Source organism: Polypterus senegalus, chromosome 13 (genome assembly GCF_016835505.1).
Source record: "Polypterus senegalus isolate Bchr_013 chromosome 13, ASM1683550v1, whole genome shotgun sequence".
NCBI classification, from domain to species: Eukaryota; Metazoa; Chordata; class Cladistia; order Polypteriformes; family Polypteridae; genus Polypterus; species Polypterus senegalus.
Genome location: NC_053166.1, coordinates 105155180 through 105175852, shown reverse-complemented (window position 1 = coordinate 105175852; position 20673 = coordinate 105155180). Strand labels below are relative to the sequence as shown.

General features: G+C 39.6%; 1 protein-coding gene across 2 annotated transcripts in view; it reads right to left on the bottom strand.

Moving 5' to 3' along the window:
- snrnp70 (small nuclear ribonucleoprotein 70 (U1)) overlaps positions 1–12794 on the bottom strand; it is an 83288-nt gene extending 70494 nt beyond the window's left edge. Inside the window, exons 1-2 of one of the 2 annotated variants that reach the window (XM_039774650.1) lie at positions 12585–12794; positions 11287–11440 (exon numbers count right to left, since the gene is read on the bottom strand). In XM_039774650.1, coding sequence (XP_039630584.1) covers positions 11287–11433 — 147 coding nt within the window. In that variant the 5' untranslated portion in view covers positions 11434–11440; positions 12585–12794. The remainder of the gene's footprint in view (positions 1–11286; positions 11441–12584) is intronic. The other variant, XM_039774651.1, reaches the window with a different exon arrangement.
- Positions 12795–20673: the final 7879 nt, after the last annotated feature.

Below are 20673 nucleotides of genomic sequence, written 5' to 3'. Positions count from 1 at the left end.
GCCAGACGTTTAGGCGTTGCTGGACTACTGCGTGAAAAAGTCTGCGGTGTGGAAGTTTTTCAAAGTTAGCGAGAGCGACATAAAATATGCCATTTACAACACTAGTTCGACTAATGTTTTGTGTGGAGGGAACAAAGTGCGAAATTTCAATACCACCAACTTAATTATACACTTGAACGGAAGGCTGACCTGACAAATATACAGGATTCCTCAGAGCAAAACATCCTGCGCCACTGCGCACAAAATCAAAAACTGCAATTGCCCAACGTGTTGATCAGTTACTTGAAAACTCAAAGAAATTTGATAAAGATAACCCTAAAGCTCAAACAATTACTGCAAAGGTGATGGTATTTATTGCTCTGGATGATCAGCCATTTTCTGTTGTATAAGATATGGAATTTCGAAGGCTGCTCGGAGTATCTTGAACCCCGTTACCAGATACCCAGCCACCGTTATTTCTCTGACATAGCGCTTCCAGAGTTACATAAGATTGTGGAAAGTCATGTCCACAAAATCCTTGCTGAAGATGTCACAGCCATAAGCTTTACCACTGATATATGGACATCTGATATGAGTGCTATTAGTATGCTTAGTTTAACTGCTCAGTGAATTGAACACAAGTTTGAATTGCAGAAAGCAATTTTGCACGCCCAAGAAAGCTCTGGATCACAAAATGGTGCTGCACTCTGTGGCATTTAAAAGAATTTTTGAACCATGGAAAATACCCAAAAGAGGATGTTCATGTATTATGAGACAATGCACGCAACGTTGCAAAGGCTATGGAGGAATGCAGAATCCCAAGTTTTCCATGTATGGCTCATACTTTACAGCTTGCTGTGAACGACAGCGTACTATCCCAACGCAGCGTCTCGGATATAATATCGATCGGCAGAAAAACAGTCGGTCACTTTAAGCATTCAATTAGCCAACTCGCGTCTCAAAACCATACAAACTGAACTTGGTTTGCAGACGAAAATGCTTCAACAAGACGTTTCGACTAGATGGAACAGCACATTCTATATGCTGCAAAGCTAGCCGGAACAGAAAACAGCCCTTGGGGCTTATGCCTCCAATTGAGTTAACTGCAACTCCAATGCCTAATCAGTGGCGTTTGATCGAGAACATAATCATACTCCTTGCTGCATTTGAACAACTGGTCTGAAACCTTGGCTCCTAACTTTATTCCCTCAGTTAATGCTTTAAAACAGCCGACTAAAAGCACTCATACTGACTTTGGAGTCAAAACCTGTAAAAGCGCTCTCTTGGAGGCTGTAAATAATCGTTTCATTGAGATTTACATAGAACCCATGTACTGTGTTGCCACTATTGCAGAGATACAAAAACAGAGTTCTGTGGAGATCTTTACAGGATTGTTTTAAGTAAATAACTAGGGCTGTCGGATCGAATATCACTATTCTAACATAATCTATACTTACAAAAGGCAAAGCCCTCACTGACTCACTCATTACTAATTCTCCAACTTCCCGTGTTGGTAGAAGGCTGAAATTTGGCAGGCTCATTCCTTACAGCTTACTTACAAAAGTTGGGCAGGTTTCATTTCGAAATTCTACACGCAATGGTCATAACTGGAACCTATTTTTTCGTCCATATACTATAATAGACTTCTGCTCGATGCCCGTGGTAGGCGGAGTTACGCCTCCCACGTAATTTAGTGCCTGCCCATATAAGGCCGTCCGTCAGCGGCAATCCAATAGAAACACTGCCGCTAAATATTCACGGGTGAAGGACTGTGCTTATGCAGAGGAAGATGACATGGTCAGGGTGGTGTTTGGACATCGCACGAGATGGCACCAGCACAGCTGTGAACCTTCGATGCATGTACACCGAGCGGCTCACATGAACTGACGCAGTGCACAGACAAAAAGCAACAGTTCCAAAGAGTGCTGAACAAAAACCGAATTACACAATTGAGAAGGGAGCAAAAAAATATGAAGCGTGTAATACATACAAGCATATTCATAAGTGCAGCTACTGCGGAAACAAAGCACACGGTGGAAAAAGTGAATGTCCCGCTAAAGGAAGACAGTGTAAAAAAACCCGTGCATGCAGTGTGTCACGTCTCAGATGAAGACGACGAGCCGTTTATTGATGCAGTAAGAAACGAATCGATGAATGAAACCTGTTATCTTTACAACGATTGACAAACACGGAATGTAACTTGAACACAACACATCCTACAAATACGAACCTGTTCGAAAGAAATGATAATCAAATCCTTGATGACAGCAACACTCAATAACACTCACAAAACAATTACTGTATATTGACAATCATGTTACGTTATTTTTAAAATGTTCCCTTTCCTTTTTCATAACTACTTTAACACACTACTTCTCCGCTGCGAAGCGCGGGTATACCGATCTACATACTCTCATATAGACAAAACACACGCCGTGGTGCAATGGTAGAGACTTTGCCTCCAGCGCCGACGTCCGATTCCCGACAGGGGGTGCACTGGGTATGTACGCGCGCTTCCCAATTCATTTTACCCTCGCATCCCCTTGGGTTGAGACGTATGAAAATATATGCGGTTAACGCAGAAAGACAGATCACCAATTGCAGCTTTATGAATAATGGATACAAAGCGCGTTCCTAAAACTGATCGGAGGCAAATTTCATTTCAAAAGACTACCCGACGGAAACCTTGATAAAAGCGTGTTTTTGTGCAAACTGTCCAAATACAAACCTGATTGAAAGAAATTATAATCAAATCCTTGATGACAGCAACACTCATAACGGTCACAAAACTATTACATTCACAATCATGTTATTTTTAAAATGTTTCCTTTTCTTAGCACAAGCACAGCTGAGAAGCTTCGATGCATGTACTCCATAACGCGTTAAAAAAACGCATTTAATCACACTTTCAATTCCAAGCAAGGGGGAACTTTTGTCAATGCATGATTTCCTGGTATATCGATTACATTGATGCACACATCAGAGCTACAAAAATGTTAAAAGAGTCGGAATAAAGCGAGTTCCTACGACTGATCGGAGGAAAATTTCATTTCAAAAGACTACCCGACGGAAGCCTTGATAAAAGCATGGTTTTGTGCACACTGAAAAGCAAGCAAAATTAGATGCATTACAGAAAGTGGACTTTGTGGCTCTTACTGGGGATCATTGGACTTCCGTGACCGTTAGTAATTCTAATTACATATAATTAAAAAATGTTCAATGATCACACTGTTTTAGCCTAATGTACAAAATAATTTTGGCTAAGGTTACTCACAGTTTAAAGGTGAAGCTGGTCAAATTACCTTTTGTTTCTGCCTTTTTTTTTTTTTTTTTTTTTTTTAAGAAGAAAAACTGCACTTTATGTTGACATTTTTGTTATTATTATTTAAAGACAATACCATTCTGAAAATGTACTTAAAGTACTTAAAATACCAATTTATTTTTAAGTCTGTCCAATTTTAGCCAGGGATGATATTTGTGTTTGTTTTGAATTGAAATGCAGTTTAAAAGCATTTTATTTTTCAAAAATTAAAATTACAATATTCATGTCTATTATTTGATTCTGTCACCCACTAAAGCCTTTTAAAATTAAAAAAAAAAAAAAAACATTTGTGATTTGGGGCAAATTTTCATGTGTGATTACATACGATTAATCAAGATTAACTACACAGCCTCTAATTACATTCATTTTTTTAATAGAGTTCCACCCCTAATATATACCTGTATGTATATATATGTGTGTGTGTATATATGACAGCAACACTCATGACAATGACAACACAATTACATTGTCAATCATGTTACGTTATTATTAAAATGTTTCCTTTTCTTTTTCATTACTTCTTTAACATACTACTTCACCGCTGCGAAGCGCGGGTATTTTGCTAGTTCGTATGTATATATAAAAAAAAAAAATCTTGTAAGGCAAATTTAAAGATTTCTAGTTTTTAATCAAGCAACTGAGCCAACAATTGCCTATTCTTTGCTTAATATTTTTGTTTGGTGGGTGTTAACTAAATAGTTTCCAAAATACACATTTTTACATTTTTTTGTTACTTTTAAAAATGCTGTCTGCTAAAATGATTATAAATACAAAAAATACTTTAATGTTACTTTGTTTCAATGCTAGTTTTAAACTACCAGAATTGATCTAAAAACAGTTTCCAAAATAAACATTTTAAAAATGGTTACTCCAACATTAAGAGGGCTTGAATTTCAGCATGATATTGCACTATTAAAAAATCCTGTATGGTTTAACAATATAAACCTTTTTCAAATAGAGCTGCACAATCAAATAATAGTATTGTGACTATTTTGATATATATTGTGATTATGATAAAAATAAGTATTAAAGTTACCATTCTGAACCGCCATTTCAATGCTAAAGGCAAATAAGAGCATAAATAATCACATTAAGCCTATATTTTCCAGCATTTATTGACTGGCTCACATTTTTCAAATAAACTACTTAAAATACTGAACGCCGAGGACCAAATAAGAACTAAATTACATTTTATGATATATGTTCTATTGTAAACATAATGGTGGTGCCACTGAGTCCAAAATCAGACAATGTCACCCAACAGATTGTTGCCAATTTTCAAACAAGCACCAGCCAAAACACTTGTGTACAATCGGATTACCTTCCTCCTTTCATTTCCAGTTAAGTGTCTTTCCTTTTATGCTAGACCTGGTACAGCCTCCAGTGAGCTGGCACGACTTGTGGGAAACACTTCTGGGTTGTTTGTGAACAAGGGCAGTCCTCCCATGACAGTGTCCCCTTGTGGCACCCAGGGACCCTGAGAGTTGTACTTCACAACTCCAAGTTCCATGCCACCTGCTGTATTAGGAAAATGAACTGATCCTGGCATTCACTTTCACCCTGTCCATTTATCACCCTTCGTTCCATACCAGATGAATGTATGGTGTCCCTGCAGGGTTAAAGTCCTACCATCATTCCAAAATAGCCTGCTGTACAGGCAAGAAATTCTCCATTCCAGCTAGGATGCCTATCCTTCCTTTCAGGTACTTGCACTATTAAAATAAATGGTACAAAGCTTAAAATGGAAAAAAAAAAAAAAGTGGACCACTATTTTCTTGCACATCCTTATCACCCTCTCGATGCATGCGTCATCTTTTAAAGAATTATCTAGTCAATGAAAAAGTAAAGAAGCACTTCTAAATTAAATAAGTAAAATATGTAACGTTAACACAGCCACTGAGGTCACACAAGCTATTGCAGTCTTTGGGCCGGTCCCAAGCCAGTGTAAACTGGGGAAGGTTACACCAGGAACGGAAGCCAACATTTAACCTGTGCCAAATCAAACATTCAAATGGGAAACTGAATGTCCATAATGGATCAGTTGAGGCTCAGATTACCAACAGCCACAACTGATGCTGCTATCCAGCAGAGTATTGGCAGAAACTATGCTACTGCTGGGCAAAGAAGGCGAAGGAAAATGAGGGGGAAGTCGATTCAAAGGCAAAGGGAGAACAGTTTGAAGCTCAGACTCAAACTTTAAATGTTGTGCACAATGACTAATAAAGGGAGAGAGCTGGCCGATATGAGCAGAAAAATGTACAGTGCTATGAAAAAGTATTTGCCCCTTCCCAATTTCTTTTTTTGCTTGTCACACTCAAATATTTCAGATCAAATAAATGTAAACATTAGACAAAGATAACACAAGTAAACACAGAATGCAGTTTGTGAGTTAATTTATTTAAGGGGAAAAAAAAAAAACACTACCCAAACTAAAATGTCCCTATGCGAAAAAGTAATTGCCCCTAAACCTAATAACTGTTTATTCCACCCTTAGCAGCAACAACTGTAATCAAGCGTTTGCAATAACTGGCAAGGAGTCTTTCACATCGCTGTGGAGGAATTTTGGCCCACTCTTTGCAGAATTGTTTTAAATCATCTACACTGGGGGGTTTCCGAGCATGAACCACCAAGGTCATGCCACAGCATATCAATTGGATTCAAGTCCAAACTTTGACTATGCAACTCCAAAACCTTCATTTTGTTTTTTAAAGCCATTCAAAAGTGGACTTGCTGGTGAGTTTCGGATCACTGTCCTGCTGCAGAACGCTGGTGTGTTTTGGATCATTGTCCTGCTGCAGAACCCAAGTGCACTTCAGCTTGAGGTCACAAACTGAAGGCTGGACATTCTCCTTTACGTTTTTTTAGTAGAGAGTTTCATGGTTCCATCAATCACAGCAAGTAGTCCAGGTCCTGAAGCAGAAAAGTAGCCCCAGACCATCACACTACTACCACCACATCGTTTGACTGTTGGTACGATCTTTTGTTGAAACGCTATGTTACTTTTATGCCAGATGCAACGGAACACACACCTTAAAGTTCAACTTTTGTTTCATCAGTCCACAGAATATTTTCCCAAAAGTCTTGGGGAATCAACATGTTTGTTGGCAAAAGTCAAACAAGTCTTTATGTTTTTAGGTCAGCAGTGGTTTTCGCCTTGGAACTCTGCCGTGCATGCCATTTTTGGCCAGTCTTTTTCTTATGGTTGAGTCATGAACACTCAGTTTAACTGAGGCAAGTGAGGCCTGCAGTTCTTTAGATGTTGTTCTGGGTTCTTTTGTGACCTCTTGGATGAACCACAGCTGCGCTCCCAGAGTAATTTTTGTAGGCCGGCCACTCCTGGGACAATTCACCACTGTTCCATCTTTTCTCCATTTGTTGATAATGGTTGTCACCTTTAGAAATGGCTTTATAACCTTTTCCAGATTGATAGAAGTCAATTACATTGTTTCTTATCTTTTCTTGAATTTCTTTAGATCGCGGCAGGATATCTTCCTTTTTGGGCTCTTTTGACCTACTTGACTTTATCAGACAGGTTCTATTTAACACTAGAATTACCAGAGCCTACAAAAAAACTCGTAAATCCGTCCCACCTTAAATTGCTTCTTAAAATCGTTCACAGCTCTCCACCAGAGTCTTTTGTCATCTAAATGTGCTGATAAAATCAGGCTGCAAGCAGCCGGCTATTCCATCCCCCCACCGAATTAGAACGCTTACAAACTTCTCCCAGCTCATGCCTTGATTGATTTTCTGGGAGTGAAGTGGAGCTTGAGTGGAAATAGATCCTTATTTGGAACACACGCATTTCATGTCTGTTCCGTTTCTACAGTAATCTGTATAAACACATTTTTAAAACAAACGTTTTATATTCTAGTAGTAGATGACAAAATGTAGGCATAAACTATATAATGTATGAAGCCTTAAGTCCAAATATCAAAGAAATACTTTCACAAAAAGGTACAAATCTAACACAACAATTGCGCTTTTATTCAAAAATATAACTGCAGAAACAAAAAGCTGCCTTAACATGCGACATTGACACCCGTTTATTATGACTGCCTCCGTGGTGCAACAGAATCAGCTGCCGACTGGGAATCAAAAGGTCGCGAGTTCGAACCTGCAACACTCCGTTTTGAGAAGTAAAATGCTCTTAGTCTTACTATTTCAGAATAAAAACATACATTTGATTTCAGTCTGTAACAGCCGGTGTAAATTTATGATACTAGCTTTGTTTTTTTTTTAGCCAGTTTTATCTCAGCTGCGTTCACGAGCCCAAACAAACCCCACCCCTGCATCTGACACTGCTGTTTTCACATAGACGCGCTATAACAGAGGTAAACTCAGCTCCATTCTACATCGGGACAAGAGCGCACTGAATAAGCTCACACCTTCTGGTGCACGATGTTAGCGCAGCAATGGAATAATGAGACAAATATATGTGACATTTTGAAGAAATCATTTTATGACCTGAATAGTACCAATCAGAAAACATTGTTGAACAAATGCAATATTATTTGAAAACGAACAGCGTCCGATCAGCTGTAAAAGTATGGCATTTCTAAATGTTTTCTTTTTTTCAGTCTGATTCTCTGTCAGACTGTATATTTGTCTCTTATTCAGTGCGTGCAAGAACATGCAGGTGGCCAGATGCTGTGTGCTACAACATGCTGGCAGTGATCACTGTGACACTTTAGTATGCAAGCAATGGTATGTGCAAAGTGTCAGCAGGCACTTTTCGTGGCATTACACACATTTTTGAGCATGCCCTCTGCACACTACTTGTGACTTTAGGAGGTAAACAAAGGTAACAAGTACAAGTATCATAAATTACACCGGCTGTTACAGACTGAAATCAAATGTATGTTTTATTTCTAAAATAGTAAGACTAAGAGCATTTTACTTCTCAAAACGGAGTGGTGCAGGATCGAACTCGCAACCTTTTGATTCCCAGTCGGCAGCAGATTCGATTGCGCCACGGAGGCAGTCATATAAACGGGTGTCAATGTCGCATGTTAAGGCGGATTTTTGTTTCTGCAGTTATATTTTTTGAATAAAAGCGCAATTGTTGTGTTAGATTTGTACCTTTTGTGAAAGTATTTCTTTGATATTTGGACTTCAGGCTTCATACATTATATAGTTTATGCCTACATTTTGTAACTCTACTACTAGAATATAAAAAACATTTCTGTTTTAACAATGTGTTTACACAGATTACTGTAGAAACGGAACAGACATGAAATGCGTGTGTTCCAAACAACGATCTATTATTTCCACTCTAAAACTCCACTTCACTCCCAGAAAATCAATCAAGGCATGAGCTGGGAGAAGTTTGTGCACGTTCTAAGTCGGTGGGGGGATGGAATAGCCGGCTGCTTGCAGCCTGAGTTTATCATCACATTTAGAGGGAAAAGAACGCTGGCGGAGAGGTGTGAAGGGATTTACGAAGCGATTTAAGGTTGGACGGATTTACAAGTTTTTTCGTAGGCTCTGATAATTCTAGTGTTAAGTGACCTCTTGATACAACGGGCCTTGCAGTAATCAGGCCTGGGTGTGGCAAGTGAAGTTGAACTTAGCTTTCCAAAAAATGTGATTAACCATACTTCATGATTAAATCAGAACAGGACAAGTACTTTTTCACAGCACTGTAGATGTACAGTATACACAGGAGACCATGTGGAAAGAGAGTAAGGCCAGAAGCATCAGAGGTGGGTACAAACTGTCCCCCCAGAATGTAGATAGGAAGAGAAAGGGAGGAGGAAAAATTGTGAAGGAAGAGTATGTTCGGGAGGTGAAGAGAATGTCAGACAGAGTGATGAGCATAAAGTTGGAAATAGAAGGGGTAATGTTAAATACCGTCAGTGCATATACCCCACAAATGGGGTGTGTGAGACAAAGAAAACAGATTTCTGGATAGAATTAGATGAAATGGCAGAGAATATACCCAAAGTAGACAGAGAGGTTATTGATAAGGATCTTAATGGATACAGTGGCAAAGGGAACAATGGTAATGAGGTGGTATGGTGTTAAAGTGAGAAATGTTGAAGAGCACAGGACTTGCAAAAAGAATGGAAATGGTGGTGGTAAATACATATTTTGAGGAGGAGAAACATTAGGTGACGTTAGGGGTGTGCGATATTGGGAAAAAAAAAAAATCTCTATTTTCTGGGACTTTTGACGATAACTCCAGGATAATATAATGTATTATTTCAAATTATATTATATTTTTGTTCTCTATAACTTTACTTATCAGGTCTTTTTGTATTTTTAAACATCATAATAAGATCAATTTAACCTAAACTGCATTTTAAAGAGGAACCCCAAATTACGCACCAATCGCAATATGAAGCCTATGCCCAAAACAAGGTAGCCTCTTCCAGTTATTAATCCGTAGTGCACTGACAACGTTAGCCCCGCTGTCTGTTGTCATGCAAACCATGAGGTCTTCTCGCAGTGACCATGATGCCAGCGCATCTTTCAGACCTTGTGGAATGATGTCGCAAGTGTGATCTTGTGGGAAGTAGGATGTTTGCAAACAAAAGCTTTGCAGTTGCCAGTTTTCGTCAATGAAATGCACCGTCATGGAAAGGTACGGCTCGGATGTTCGGCTTGACCATAAATCCGTTGTTGTGGCAAAATGTGAAACCATTTGCAGTTTATGCGTCAGAGTTTGGCGACACAAATCATACAACTTAGGCAGAGCCGTTTGACTGAAATATTTTCGGCCAGGCAGTGTGTTCCTTGGGTCTAAAGTATTCAATAGCTGTTTAAAACCATCTCTCTCAACCACTTGAATTGGCACCATATCTTTTGCAATGTAATTGGTGACGGTGTTTGTTATGTCATGCCATCTGTTGCTTTTCTTGTCGTAAGGCACTTTTTTGCAGAATGAGTCCGCTAAAGTTTGCCGAGTGTGTTTTTGTGCTTGTACATTGGTTACTTTAGACATGTGCTGGACAGTTGGCTCTTTAAGCTTTTCGTATTCTTCGGATTCTGTGCGGTGGCTAGTTCGCAAATAGTTAAACATGTTAGTTGTCAAGCTGTCTTTAACTGCAACCGATTTACCACATAGTTTGCAGATTGCCGCCTTTTGAGCAACATCAGTCTTTTCAAAACCAAACCACTGCCATGCAAGTGAGAATGAACGATGTCTGGCAATTAACTCTGACGACATAGATGGCTAGGCTGTTCTATCATCTGGTGCTGTTTGTTCACTCATTTTGAGGCAGGGAGCGACGCTAACTTGCATCTTGCTGGACGTTCACGCCTACACAACTCGCTTTGCGCACGTGCAGTGGTCTATACTGTTGCATTAGTGAATGAACTCTTTCCTTTTTTTTGCAAAGCGAGTTACATACTCGACAATTTAATTCCGCACATCGTTAAAACAGCAATTAAGATATAATCGTAAACGATGTATATCGCACACGCCTAATCAGAGCACACTGTGGAAATTAAACACTCATGGAATCATTACTGAATTGAAAGCAGGACTCTAGACCATCGAATAAGGGGGTAAGGTGAATCAAATTCAAAAGGTGGCTCCCAAATGTTTTGCACATTGTATACATACAACTGGATAATTTGTATGTGGATTACATAAGGCATTCACATTGTTTGCCATTAGAGAGAACTTGGCGCTATTGGGCTTCCATTATGTCGCTTTTTTTCCTTTCCGTTCTGCAAGAAAATATGATTTTAAGTTTTTCCTGGGCACCACTACAAAGTGCATAGGATAACAAAAAAATTGAATGCAGCATTGAAAAATTTGAGAACTTAAGACAGAAGTATCAGTAATACGTCCGAGACTTTTGCAGATCTTTTTTCTAAAAATAAACTCAAATACTTTTCATTATAGATAATTAAAAAAAACATTAACTTAAATATTCTGATGTACATTAACAAGACTAATAAATTTAATGATTGGCTTAAAAAAAATCATGTCCAACTCAAAGAAAAACTGAATAAAAAGCATTAAAAGAATTACAAACCTCAAAATGACGAATATAAGGTGCAATCCCTGAATATGGTTGGTTGTGGTGTTTCTCGTGAGGCAGCTTTTCCAGAGGTGGCAAATAGGGAATTGGGTCCCTTGGTGCAAACAGCGCCAAGAGATTAGGGGGAAGGAACTGAGTCATTGTTCACCTGTGACAAAGTAAAATACACCTTATTAGAGACATTATTTAAATTTCGCCAAACTTCATGTCTCACAATTAAACGCAAACAAAAACTTTCTCGGCTTAAGAATACACACTCAATACCTTGCTCATATAGTATCAATAAAGGAATAATGACTGATGCAGATCTTTAAGAAAAAAAATGTTCTGTAAAACGGTAGCATACAGATAATTAGGATCCGTCACTTAATTTACAAGCCAAACAAACAAAAACTAATAAACTGCCCTACTGTAAGGCCAGATTTTTCTTTGACCTTTCCTTTGATCGTGAACGTGCCCAGTTTTAGCTTCACGTTATTGGGTTATAAACGAGTTACTAAATTGGGCACACGTGTCTGGCCAAGTGTTTCAATGGTTTTCACAAAATGAAACCACGTTGTTTAGTAAATAAGCTAGGCACCGAATATGCCAAATTAAAAACCAAAACTATCACCGAGTGTAGGATCTATACCATTAAAAACAACAAGGTCAAAATCCAACAGCATGCAGACGAAGATCCTGTACAGAATCAACTAAAGAAAACGTGTCCTTAAATCTTAACATTTGCAAAAACAGTTTTCAACAATACCCAACAATATTAAGTTGGACAATTTTGAGTCGTAAACCATGGATTAGACAATTTGGGTCCTTCGGGTATACAGGAAAGAAACCAAAACAAAATAATCCGGAACACTGCACAATAAAATCAAAAGTGCCTTGGGAATGAGATTCCAGCTATTGATTAGAATGACTCCCTGATCGTTTAATTCATTAAACTATAAGCAAATTGTCGTGGATCTATAACGACCAAAAACAAAGCAATAAATCTTATTTAACGCGTACCTACACAAGACCACAAATTACAGTACCTTGGTAAAATACGTAACCACTTACAAAGTAAGCCTGATACAGTCTATATTAAAGGCACACAATTGTGGCCTCCATCGCCAAGTACTGAAACGAATGACTGCTTCGTCATATTCGACGAAAGAAAATACGAAATTCAGTATGTTCAGTGCTTGCAAATCACACTTTCTGGCAAGCAAATAAAAACTTGTGGCTTACGTGAAAATAAAACTAAAACACTAACAACTGAAGCATCATGGCCTAGTTCGAAACCTGCGATAACTTACCGGTTGCACTCGTACCCCGTTGAACGGCACACAAGATTTAAAGTATACAAACTTTGAGGTGTTCTTGAGGATTAAAATGTATTCAACAGCTCAATTCTTTAAATAAAAAAATCCTACATCCAAAATTATCTTGTTTAATATACGGCAACTTTCACCATCTGAGCAGGCCGCCAATTCGCTTGTTAATAACCACAAAATGGCGCGTGCTCTTCGATACTCTTAATTTACGTCCCGCCCCCAGTTGCTTTACGGCATTGCGTTGTAGGCGGGTAAAGTCCAATGGGCATCGAAGGACGGAAGCCCATCTAGAACAAACCATGTGCAAAACATTGGCCGGTAGTTGCGTGTTTTTAGTAAACGTCGTGTTATGTTTTCGCTGTAAAATCAGCTGGCGGGAGTAATAAGAATATCCTCGTTATACATTAGATCAGTTACAACGAAATCAGAGTAGTGTATTTGAAGAAGTTCGTCCAGAGATCAGTACGCAGCTCGAACTAAACTTGTGCTCCATCTTAAACCAAACAGCAGCGAACTTTACCGCTTTTCTTTATCGGCACTAAGTACTTCATGTCATTTAGAGTATTATAGTAATATAATGTATACGTCTTACAACATTCATTAATGGTGAAAAATAATATTTTTTTAATAGAAGTGTCATTTCTATCACTACCATTTAATGTTAAGTGGTTTTATGGCTTTGATATTCTAGGCAGCTATGAGAACAGAAAAGGTAATCGCAGTGTAAATGTACGATGAGCTTTAAATATGTTCTGTGCAGCGGTATCTCACCGTTTTCTTTCCTTTTGTTTTCTTTCCCTAAATTGATATATGTTGCATACTTTAATATTGTTGCCATTTCTTTCCTATTTTATGAAGACTTCAGCATTGATATCTTGTTCTTTATCTACAGTATCTACATATTTTGAATAAGGGGTCTGTTTGTTCTTTATGTATCTCCATCTCTGGAAAAACAAGTTAGAATCACTCTTTGCAATATACTTTAATTTTCACCTTCTATTGTACTCTTGCCAGTTTTTACTCTGTTTTCCCCGGTAAGGTAACTCCCTTTTCGATTATGTTGTTGTGTTAAGGATGCCATATGCTAAAATTTTACATTTAACATTTTTTTCAGTAAGGTTTTTGCATAATTTTCTCAAGTGAACTTATTCTTTCCTATTACTCGCCAAATTGCTGGCATCTCTTTTCAAATTCCCCACATTTTTTACTTATCCTTTGGACCTTTAAGAACCAACTTTCATAATGCTGTCAACAGGACCATCCCAATTACTCTGAAGTTTTCTATTCTTTGCGTCAAACATTTCAATCTTGTTGAGGTAGTATATCTACTAAATCACTCATTAATAGGGGTCAATGGAATAGTGCGCAACAGCCCTGTAGTTTGGCTGGTCCCTTCTGCATTAAATATGGTTCTCAGTATGTAGCTACTGTCTTGACAACTATGCCAATTCGGGTCACATGTTCCCTGAGAACATGTTCTTTAAAAATTGTAGTTATACTGGAGGCAATATAGGCACATTTCTCCCAGTAACCACAGCAAAGATATTAAGACAAGGAAAGTATGGTACAAAAGAAGATATGTATCTAACTTGTTTTAGATGTTACATTTAATCCTATAAATGAAATAACTGAGGGATTTTCAACTAAACTAGTAAAAAAAAATCAATAGATGTTCTGGCAGCACCCATTCTTGGCATTATCAATAGTTCATTAATGAATGGCACCTTTATTGATGTACTAAAAGTGTCAGTTATCAGACCATTACTTAAAAAAACAGAGCTAATAATAATAATACATTTTATTTATATAGTACCTTTTCCATGCTCAAGGCACTTCAGAGTTTAAGAAAGAACGGCAGGGTACACAGTATATAGCATTGTATTTAACCAAATAAATAAATACAGAAGAATAAGATAGTAATTTAGAGAAAAGCCTAACAGACAACATAATTGATGGTCTAGCACACACACACAGGTTACATAAGCATCTTGACATAGAAAGTAAACTGAAAGAAGGGTAATAAAGTCAGGTAGAGCTAAAAGCCTTCCTGAACAGATGAGTTTTGAGTGTGTTTTTAAAAGAATTCATGGAGTCAGGTGATCTAGTTAATTGTGGTAGGTCACTCCAGAGTCTGGGCACTATACAGCTGAAGGCCCTGTCACCCATTAGGTGTAGATTAGTGTGGGGTACAACAAGATTGCCAGAATCAGAGGATCTTAGTGAGTGGACAGGCACATACAGTGCATCCGGAAGGTATTCACAGCACATCACTTATTCCACATTTTGTTATGTTATAGCCTTATTCCAAAATGGATTAAATTCATTTTTTTCCTCAGAATTCTACACACAACACTCCATAATGACAACGTGAAAAAAGTTTACTTCAGGTTTTTGCAAATTTATTAAAAATAAAAAAACTGAGAAAGCACATATACATACTGTAAGTATTCACAGCCTTTGCTCAATACTTTGTCGATGCACCTTTGGCAGCAATTACAGCCTCAAGTCTTTTTGAATATGATAACACAAGCTTGGCACACCTATCCTTGGCCAGTTTCGCCCATTCCTCTTTGCAGCACCTCTCAAGCTCCATCAGGTTGGATGGGAAGCGTCAGTGCACAGCCATTTTAAGATCTCCCCAGAAATCACAGATATTCAATCGGATTCAAGTCTGGGCTCTGGCTGGGCCACTCAAGGACATTCACAGAGTTGTCCTGAAGCCACTCCTTTGATATCTTGGCTGTGTGCTTAGAGTATTTGTCCTGCTGAAAGATGAACCATTGTCCCAATCTGAGGTCAAGAGTGCTCTGGAGCAGGTTGTCATCCAGGATGTCTCTGTACATTGCTGCAGTCATCTTTCCCTTTATCCTGACTAGTCTCCCAGTTCCTGCCGCTGAAAAACATCCCCACAGCATGATGCTGCTACCACCATGCTTCACTGTAGGGATGGTATTGGCCTAGTGATGAGCGGTGCCTGGTTTCCTCCAAACGTGACGCCTAACATTCACACCAAAGAGTTCAATCTTTGTCTCATCAGACCAGAGAATTTTGTTTCTCATGGTCTGAGAGTCCTTCAGGTGCCTTTTGGCAAACTCCAGGCGGGCTGCCATGTGCCTTTTACTAAGGAGTGGCTTCCGTCTGGCCACTCTACCATACAGGCCTGATTGGTGGATTCCTGCAGAGATGGTTGTCCTTCTGGAAGGTTCTCCTCTCTCCACAGAGGACCTCTGGAGCTCTGACAGAGTGACCATCGGGTTCTTGGTCACCTCCCTGACTAAGGCCCTTCTCCCCCGATTGCTCAGTTTGGATGGCCGGCCAGCTCTAGGAATAGTCCAGATGGTTTCGAACTTCATCCACTTACGGATGATGGAGGCCACTGTGCTCATTGGGACCTTCAAAGCAGCATAAATGTTTCTGTAACCTTCCCCAGATTTGTGCCTCGAGACAGACAATTCCTTTGACTTCATGCTTGGTTTGTGCTCTGACATGAACTGCCAACTGTGGGACCTTATATAGACAGTTGTGTGCCTTTCCAAATCATGTCCAATCAACTGAATTTACCACAGGTGGACTCCAGTTAAGCTGCAGAAACATCTCAAGGATGATCAGGGGAAACAGGATGCACATGAGTTCAATTTTGAGCTTCATGGCAAAGGCTGTGAATACTTATGTATATGTGCTTTCTCAGTTTTTTTATTTTTAATAAATTTGCAAAAACCTCAAGTAAACTTTTTTCACGTTGTCATTATGGGGTGTTGTGTGTAGAATTCTGAGGAAAAAAATAAATTTAATCCATTTTGGAATAAGGCTGTAACATAACAAAATGTGGAAAAAATGATGTGTTGTGAATACTTTCCAGATGCACTGTACCTTATTCGCAAGAATAACACAAATACATCAAAAAGGTTTGGGGGAGCCACCTATATATTGTGGCCTGGCTGCAAAAAGGGTTGTTTTTTGATGAGTTTTATTCAGGTTTGAGTCCAGACTAGAACTTATTTGAGAGTGAGAATATGGCGGCTTTAAAGGCCGGGACAGGAAGTAACGTCATTTGGACTGGAACCAGAAGTGATGTTTTCAGGACCGGAAGTTGTATCATCAATGGTGCAGGATGTGACGTCTTCAGAACATGAAGTGACATCATCAATGTCCCCATTTCTTTCAAAGGGGACATCAATCAAGGGAAGGGGAACAAGAGGAGCCCGGTCCTTCCTAGGAATTTGCCGCAATTGACACTCTGGACAAGGGATACAAAACGGTGAACCTCCTTATTAATTCCTGGCCAATAGAATCTGAGGTTTATATGCTCTAACTTTTTTAGGTGCCCAATCAGCCTCCTAGGAGGTTGGCGTGTGCCAATTCACACACCTGCCGCCGGTTGGTTTGCGGGATTAGCAACAGCTTCCGCACCTCTCCCTCATGCTCCACAACCTGATACAATAGATAATTTTTTATCATAAAGTGAGGACCCTGTGGCATGGGCTGATTAGTGCGTTGGCCATTGACTAGCACGACTGCATTTTTAGCAAATTTCAAGGAGTCATCGTACCACAGCTCCCTTTTGAAAAAAGCCCATGTTTCTTTGAATTGAAATATGAATTTCGGAGAGAGGGTCTGTCCTCGAGGGGAGTGGTCTGTTCCTGGCTCATCGAGGCACTGGGAGGTGATATTTCCATCTGCGGAGGTCCAGGAACCTCTCCATTCGCCTCTTGGTTTTCCGTATCTTTCTCCACCGGCTGATTACACAGCGCGGAGACAGCTTGAGAAGGGTCATTCCTGTCTATAGCCAGACCTAAACTATGTTTGGGAGTAGTCAGTACTATACCACATTTATTGTTAGACCAGTCTGCCCCAGAATCACCAGAAAAAGTGGATTCGGGAGGACCGATATGGGGAATTTTTTTAGCAATCCTCCATGGCTGATGAAACATAGGGCAGTTTTATAATATTGGATTTCTCTGTGTATACAAGTTATACTAGTCTTTACTTTCATCCATTGTCACAGTAGTACATTGCGGCAATCAACAATGGAAATGTTGCTACCGGAATCAAAGAGTGCTTCAACCTTAACTCCATTAACAATCACTACACCCATATGTGATACCATCAGGGGGAAGTGCACATAACCCTCCCTTCTCTCTCCATCTGCATTCCTCCTCATTCCTAGGTAAGTTGTGAGAGCACAGATCCAGGGACTTCGGAACAGGCTCCGGCTCATAAGGAAGAGGCAGATTTTGTGTGTAACCCTCATAGTGTCTGCTAAAGGACTGTTCTGCTCTCCCAGACTGCAATGCCATCCTAAAGGGTGGTCCAGATCTAATTATACAGATCCAGATTTCTCAATGGTCCAGGATTTTTCAGGTGATTTTCTATGTAATAAACTTAAGTTATAGCATAATGAAAATTGCATAATTAGATCGGGACCACTCTATAGATGTTTCAAAGCTCGATAAGCTCATCCATGTTCTGAAATTCTCCCCAGATCGACTGGATGAAATTCTCAGAAAGGGTTTTGAGCATAAGAAAGCAGGCTACCTGCTACACTTTCTGGACAGTGGTGCACTCAAATGGCCTTAGCCATAGTGCCAACTTCTTTCAGAGAGCTAAGGCTTGTTCCTGGGTTGGCCACTCTGGGTCAAATGTCCAGTTTCTTATTCTTCTTACCTGCTGCTCTGGGGATGTCCTACATTTATCTAGGGTCTTAACCCTAGTGGGGGGGAAGCACTCTCCTCCTTGAGAACATAATAAGTCCACTTCGGTTCCCCCCATAGGAACCTGCCCACTCTTTTGTGTCTCTCCCACACACTCCTTTTGTTTCTTTACTAGCCCAGTCATTTCTAATGGGAGCCGAGCCTGCACCAGATCTTTCCGGACCAAGGGACGAATCCCCCCACTCAGAAATTTAGCCCTGGTACTCTCCCACCTGGTTATCCTTCAGGTCCTGTCCCTGTTTCTTCTGGGCTTGTATCTTGCTAACTATGCCACTATCACAAGAATAACACGAAGACATCAAAAAGGTTTGGGGCAGCAACTGGGCCGGTTCTAGAGAGGCATATTTAAGGGGGCAGACAGAAATGTGAAGGGGGCACATGGTGGCGACGGAGGTGGGAAAAGGGTGGTGGTGCTCTGGATAACTGTTTTTGTCATGTAATTGGATTGAGCTTCATCAGTCTCTAACCTAAGACCTGTCCAACTTGGGTGTCCCAACTGAAGGCTAAGCTTCTGCTGGTGTAGCTCTTAGGGTCATTGAGGCATGCAAACCCCCTGACCACAATAAGGTGGTAATCCCTCAGGAGGAAAACTGAAAAATAAAACAACAAAAAATAAAATAAAATATTCCTCATCAGATTATAACAACTAAAAACATGACATTTACCTTAATTAGATGACCTATATCAAATATATTCAAACCCAACAATAACACTTCTCACTATTGCCAATATTAACAAAACTAAAAGGGTAGGCCAAGTTATAAAAAAAAATCAATTCACCAAGTCTTGAAAAATAAAACTGAAAAATAGAATAAAAAAAATAAAATAAAATAAAGAATAAAATAAAATATCCATCCAGATCTTTACAACCAACAACATAAAATTTATCTTAATTGGATGGCCTAATTCTCAAATAAATTTGCAAAATAAAGTAAGAATAAAATAAGACCTCTCAATATAGCCAATATTTACAAAACTAAAAAGGGTTGGCATAGTAATTTAAAAAGAAAACAATTCACCATGTCTTTTCCTACAATTCTTAAACTAATTTGTAGAACACAACAGATTTAGAACAGAACATTTGAACTTTTTTCTTCTTTTTTTTGTCTTGTTTTAAGCTTGTTTGTTTTTAAGCAACTGAACTCTCTGTTTGCAACTGAACAGCTCCACTCTCCTTTCTCCTCAATCCACTCTACAACAACAGTCTCCTGTTTCCCTTTGCAAAACTCTTACAAATTCATCATATCCAAGTTATTTGTTATGGACTTCTCATGGGCCAAGATCACCAAATTCCTCTTTCTTTTATGTAACATGGTGTGACGATAGGGGTTAGGACCGTGACAAAGTGGAGAAGGAACTCTCACACGATGCTGAAGACACACCAATTACCAGGGCTGTTACATACAATTTATGCAACTCAGGAAAGGCTTCCTTGTACTCCTGCAGGAGTTTACACACAGTGGACAGGTCTGTTTCCTTTGAACATTTTTTGAGCAGCATCTGTTTTGCCACAAGAACTTCATTTTTCAGACTTACAACATCTGCTACAGTGCCAGCCATCACAGCCAGAGGGTGCAACAGGGTGGGATCTAGAAATGCGCTAGATTTGGGTGCAAGACTAGATATGGCTCTCATCAGGTCAATATTCTTGTGTGAAAATCTAGTTTCCATTTCTGAAATGGCCCTGTCAAGGATGTTGAGCAGGGATCTTTTCAGAGACTGATGGGGAAATGGTAGGGTCACCAGAGTCTGTATGGCCCAAAGTTGAGAGCACAACACTTTGACCCAGGTGTTTGCTCATTGTTCTCCTTCTCTTTGTTGGATGTGACTCATCCTCAGCAGGAGATGACACTCCCCAACAGTCATCCTCACAGATGTTTTTTAAGGAGTCCAGTGCTGCACTAACAACCTCAGAAGCACTGCACAGATCAACTGACTGAGACTGTAGAATAGCATTTGCTGGTTTCAAGACACCAAGCACCCGCACTGGGAACTTTCCAATCTCAAAGAAGTGATGCCTCTTAATTTGGCATAGCAGGCCTGATGCCTCGGTGCACAGGTCAACTGCAGCATCATCATCCTCTGTCATCTCAGATAGGATACTAAGGATTTGTTCTTGATTGTCCACAGTGCACCTTGTCACCTCACCTCATAGTGGCTTGTCCATCTGATCTCAAGCAGCCTTTTTAGACAAGGTGCATCATGTTTATTGAGCACATAGTGGTGGTGAAAAAAGTTGTAGAGTGAACTAGATAGGCTAAAAATCTTTTGCACACGGCTCACTCTGCATGGCATGCACAACCACTAAGTGCAGTTGGTGGTTGTAGCAGTGGATGTATGGGACATATCTGTCAAGCCTC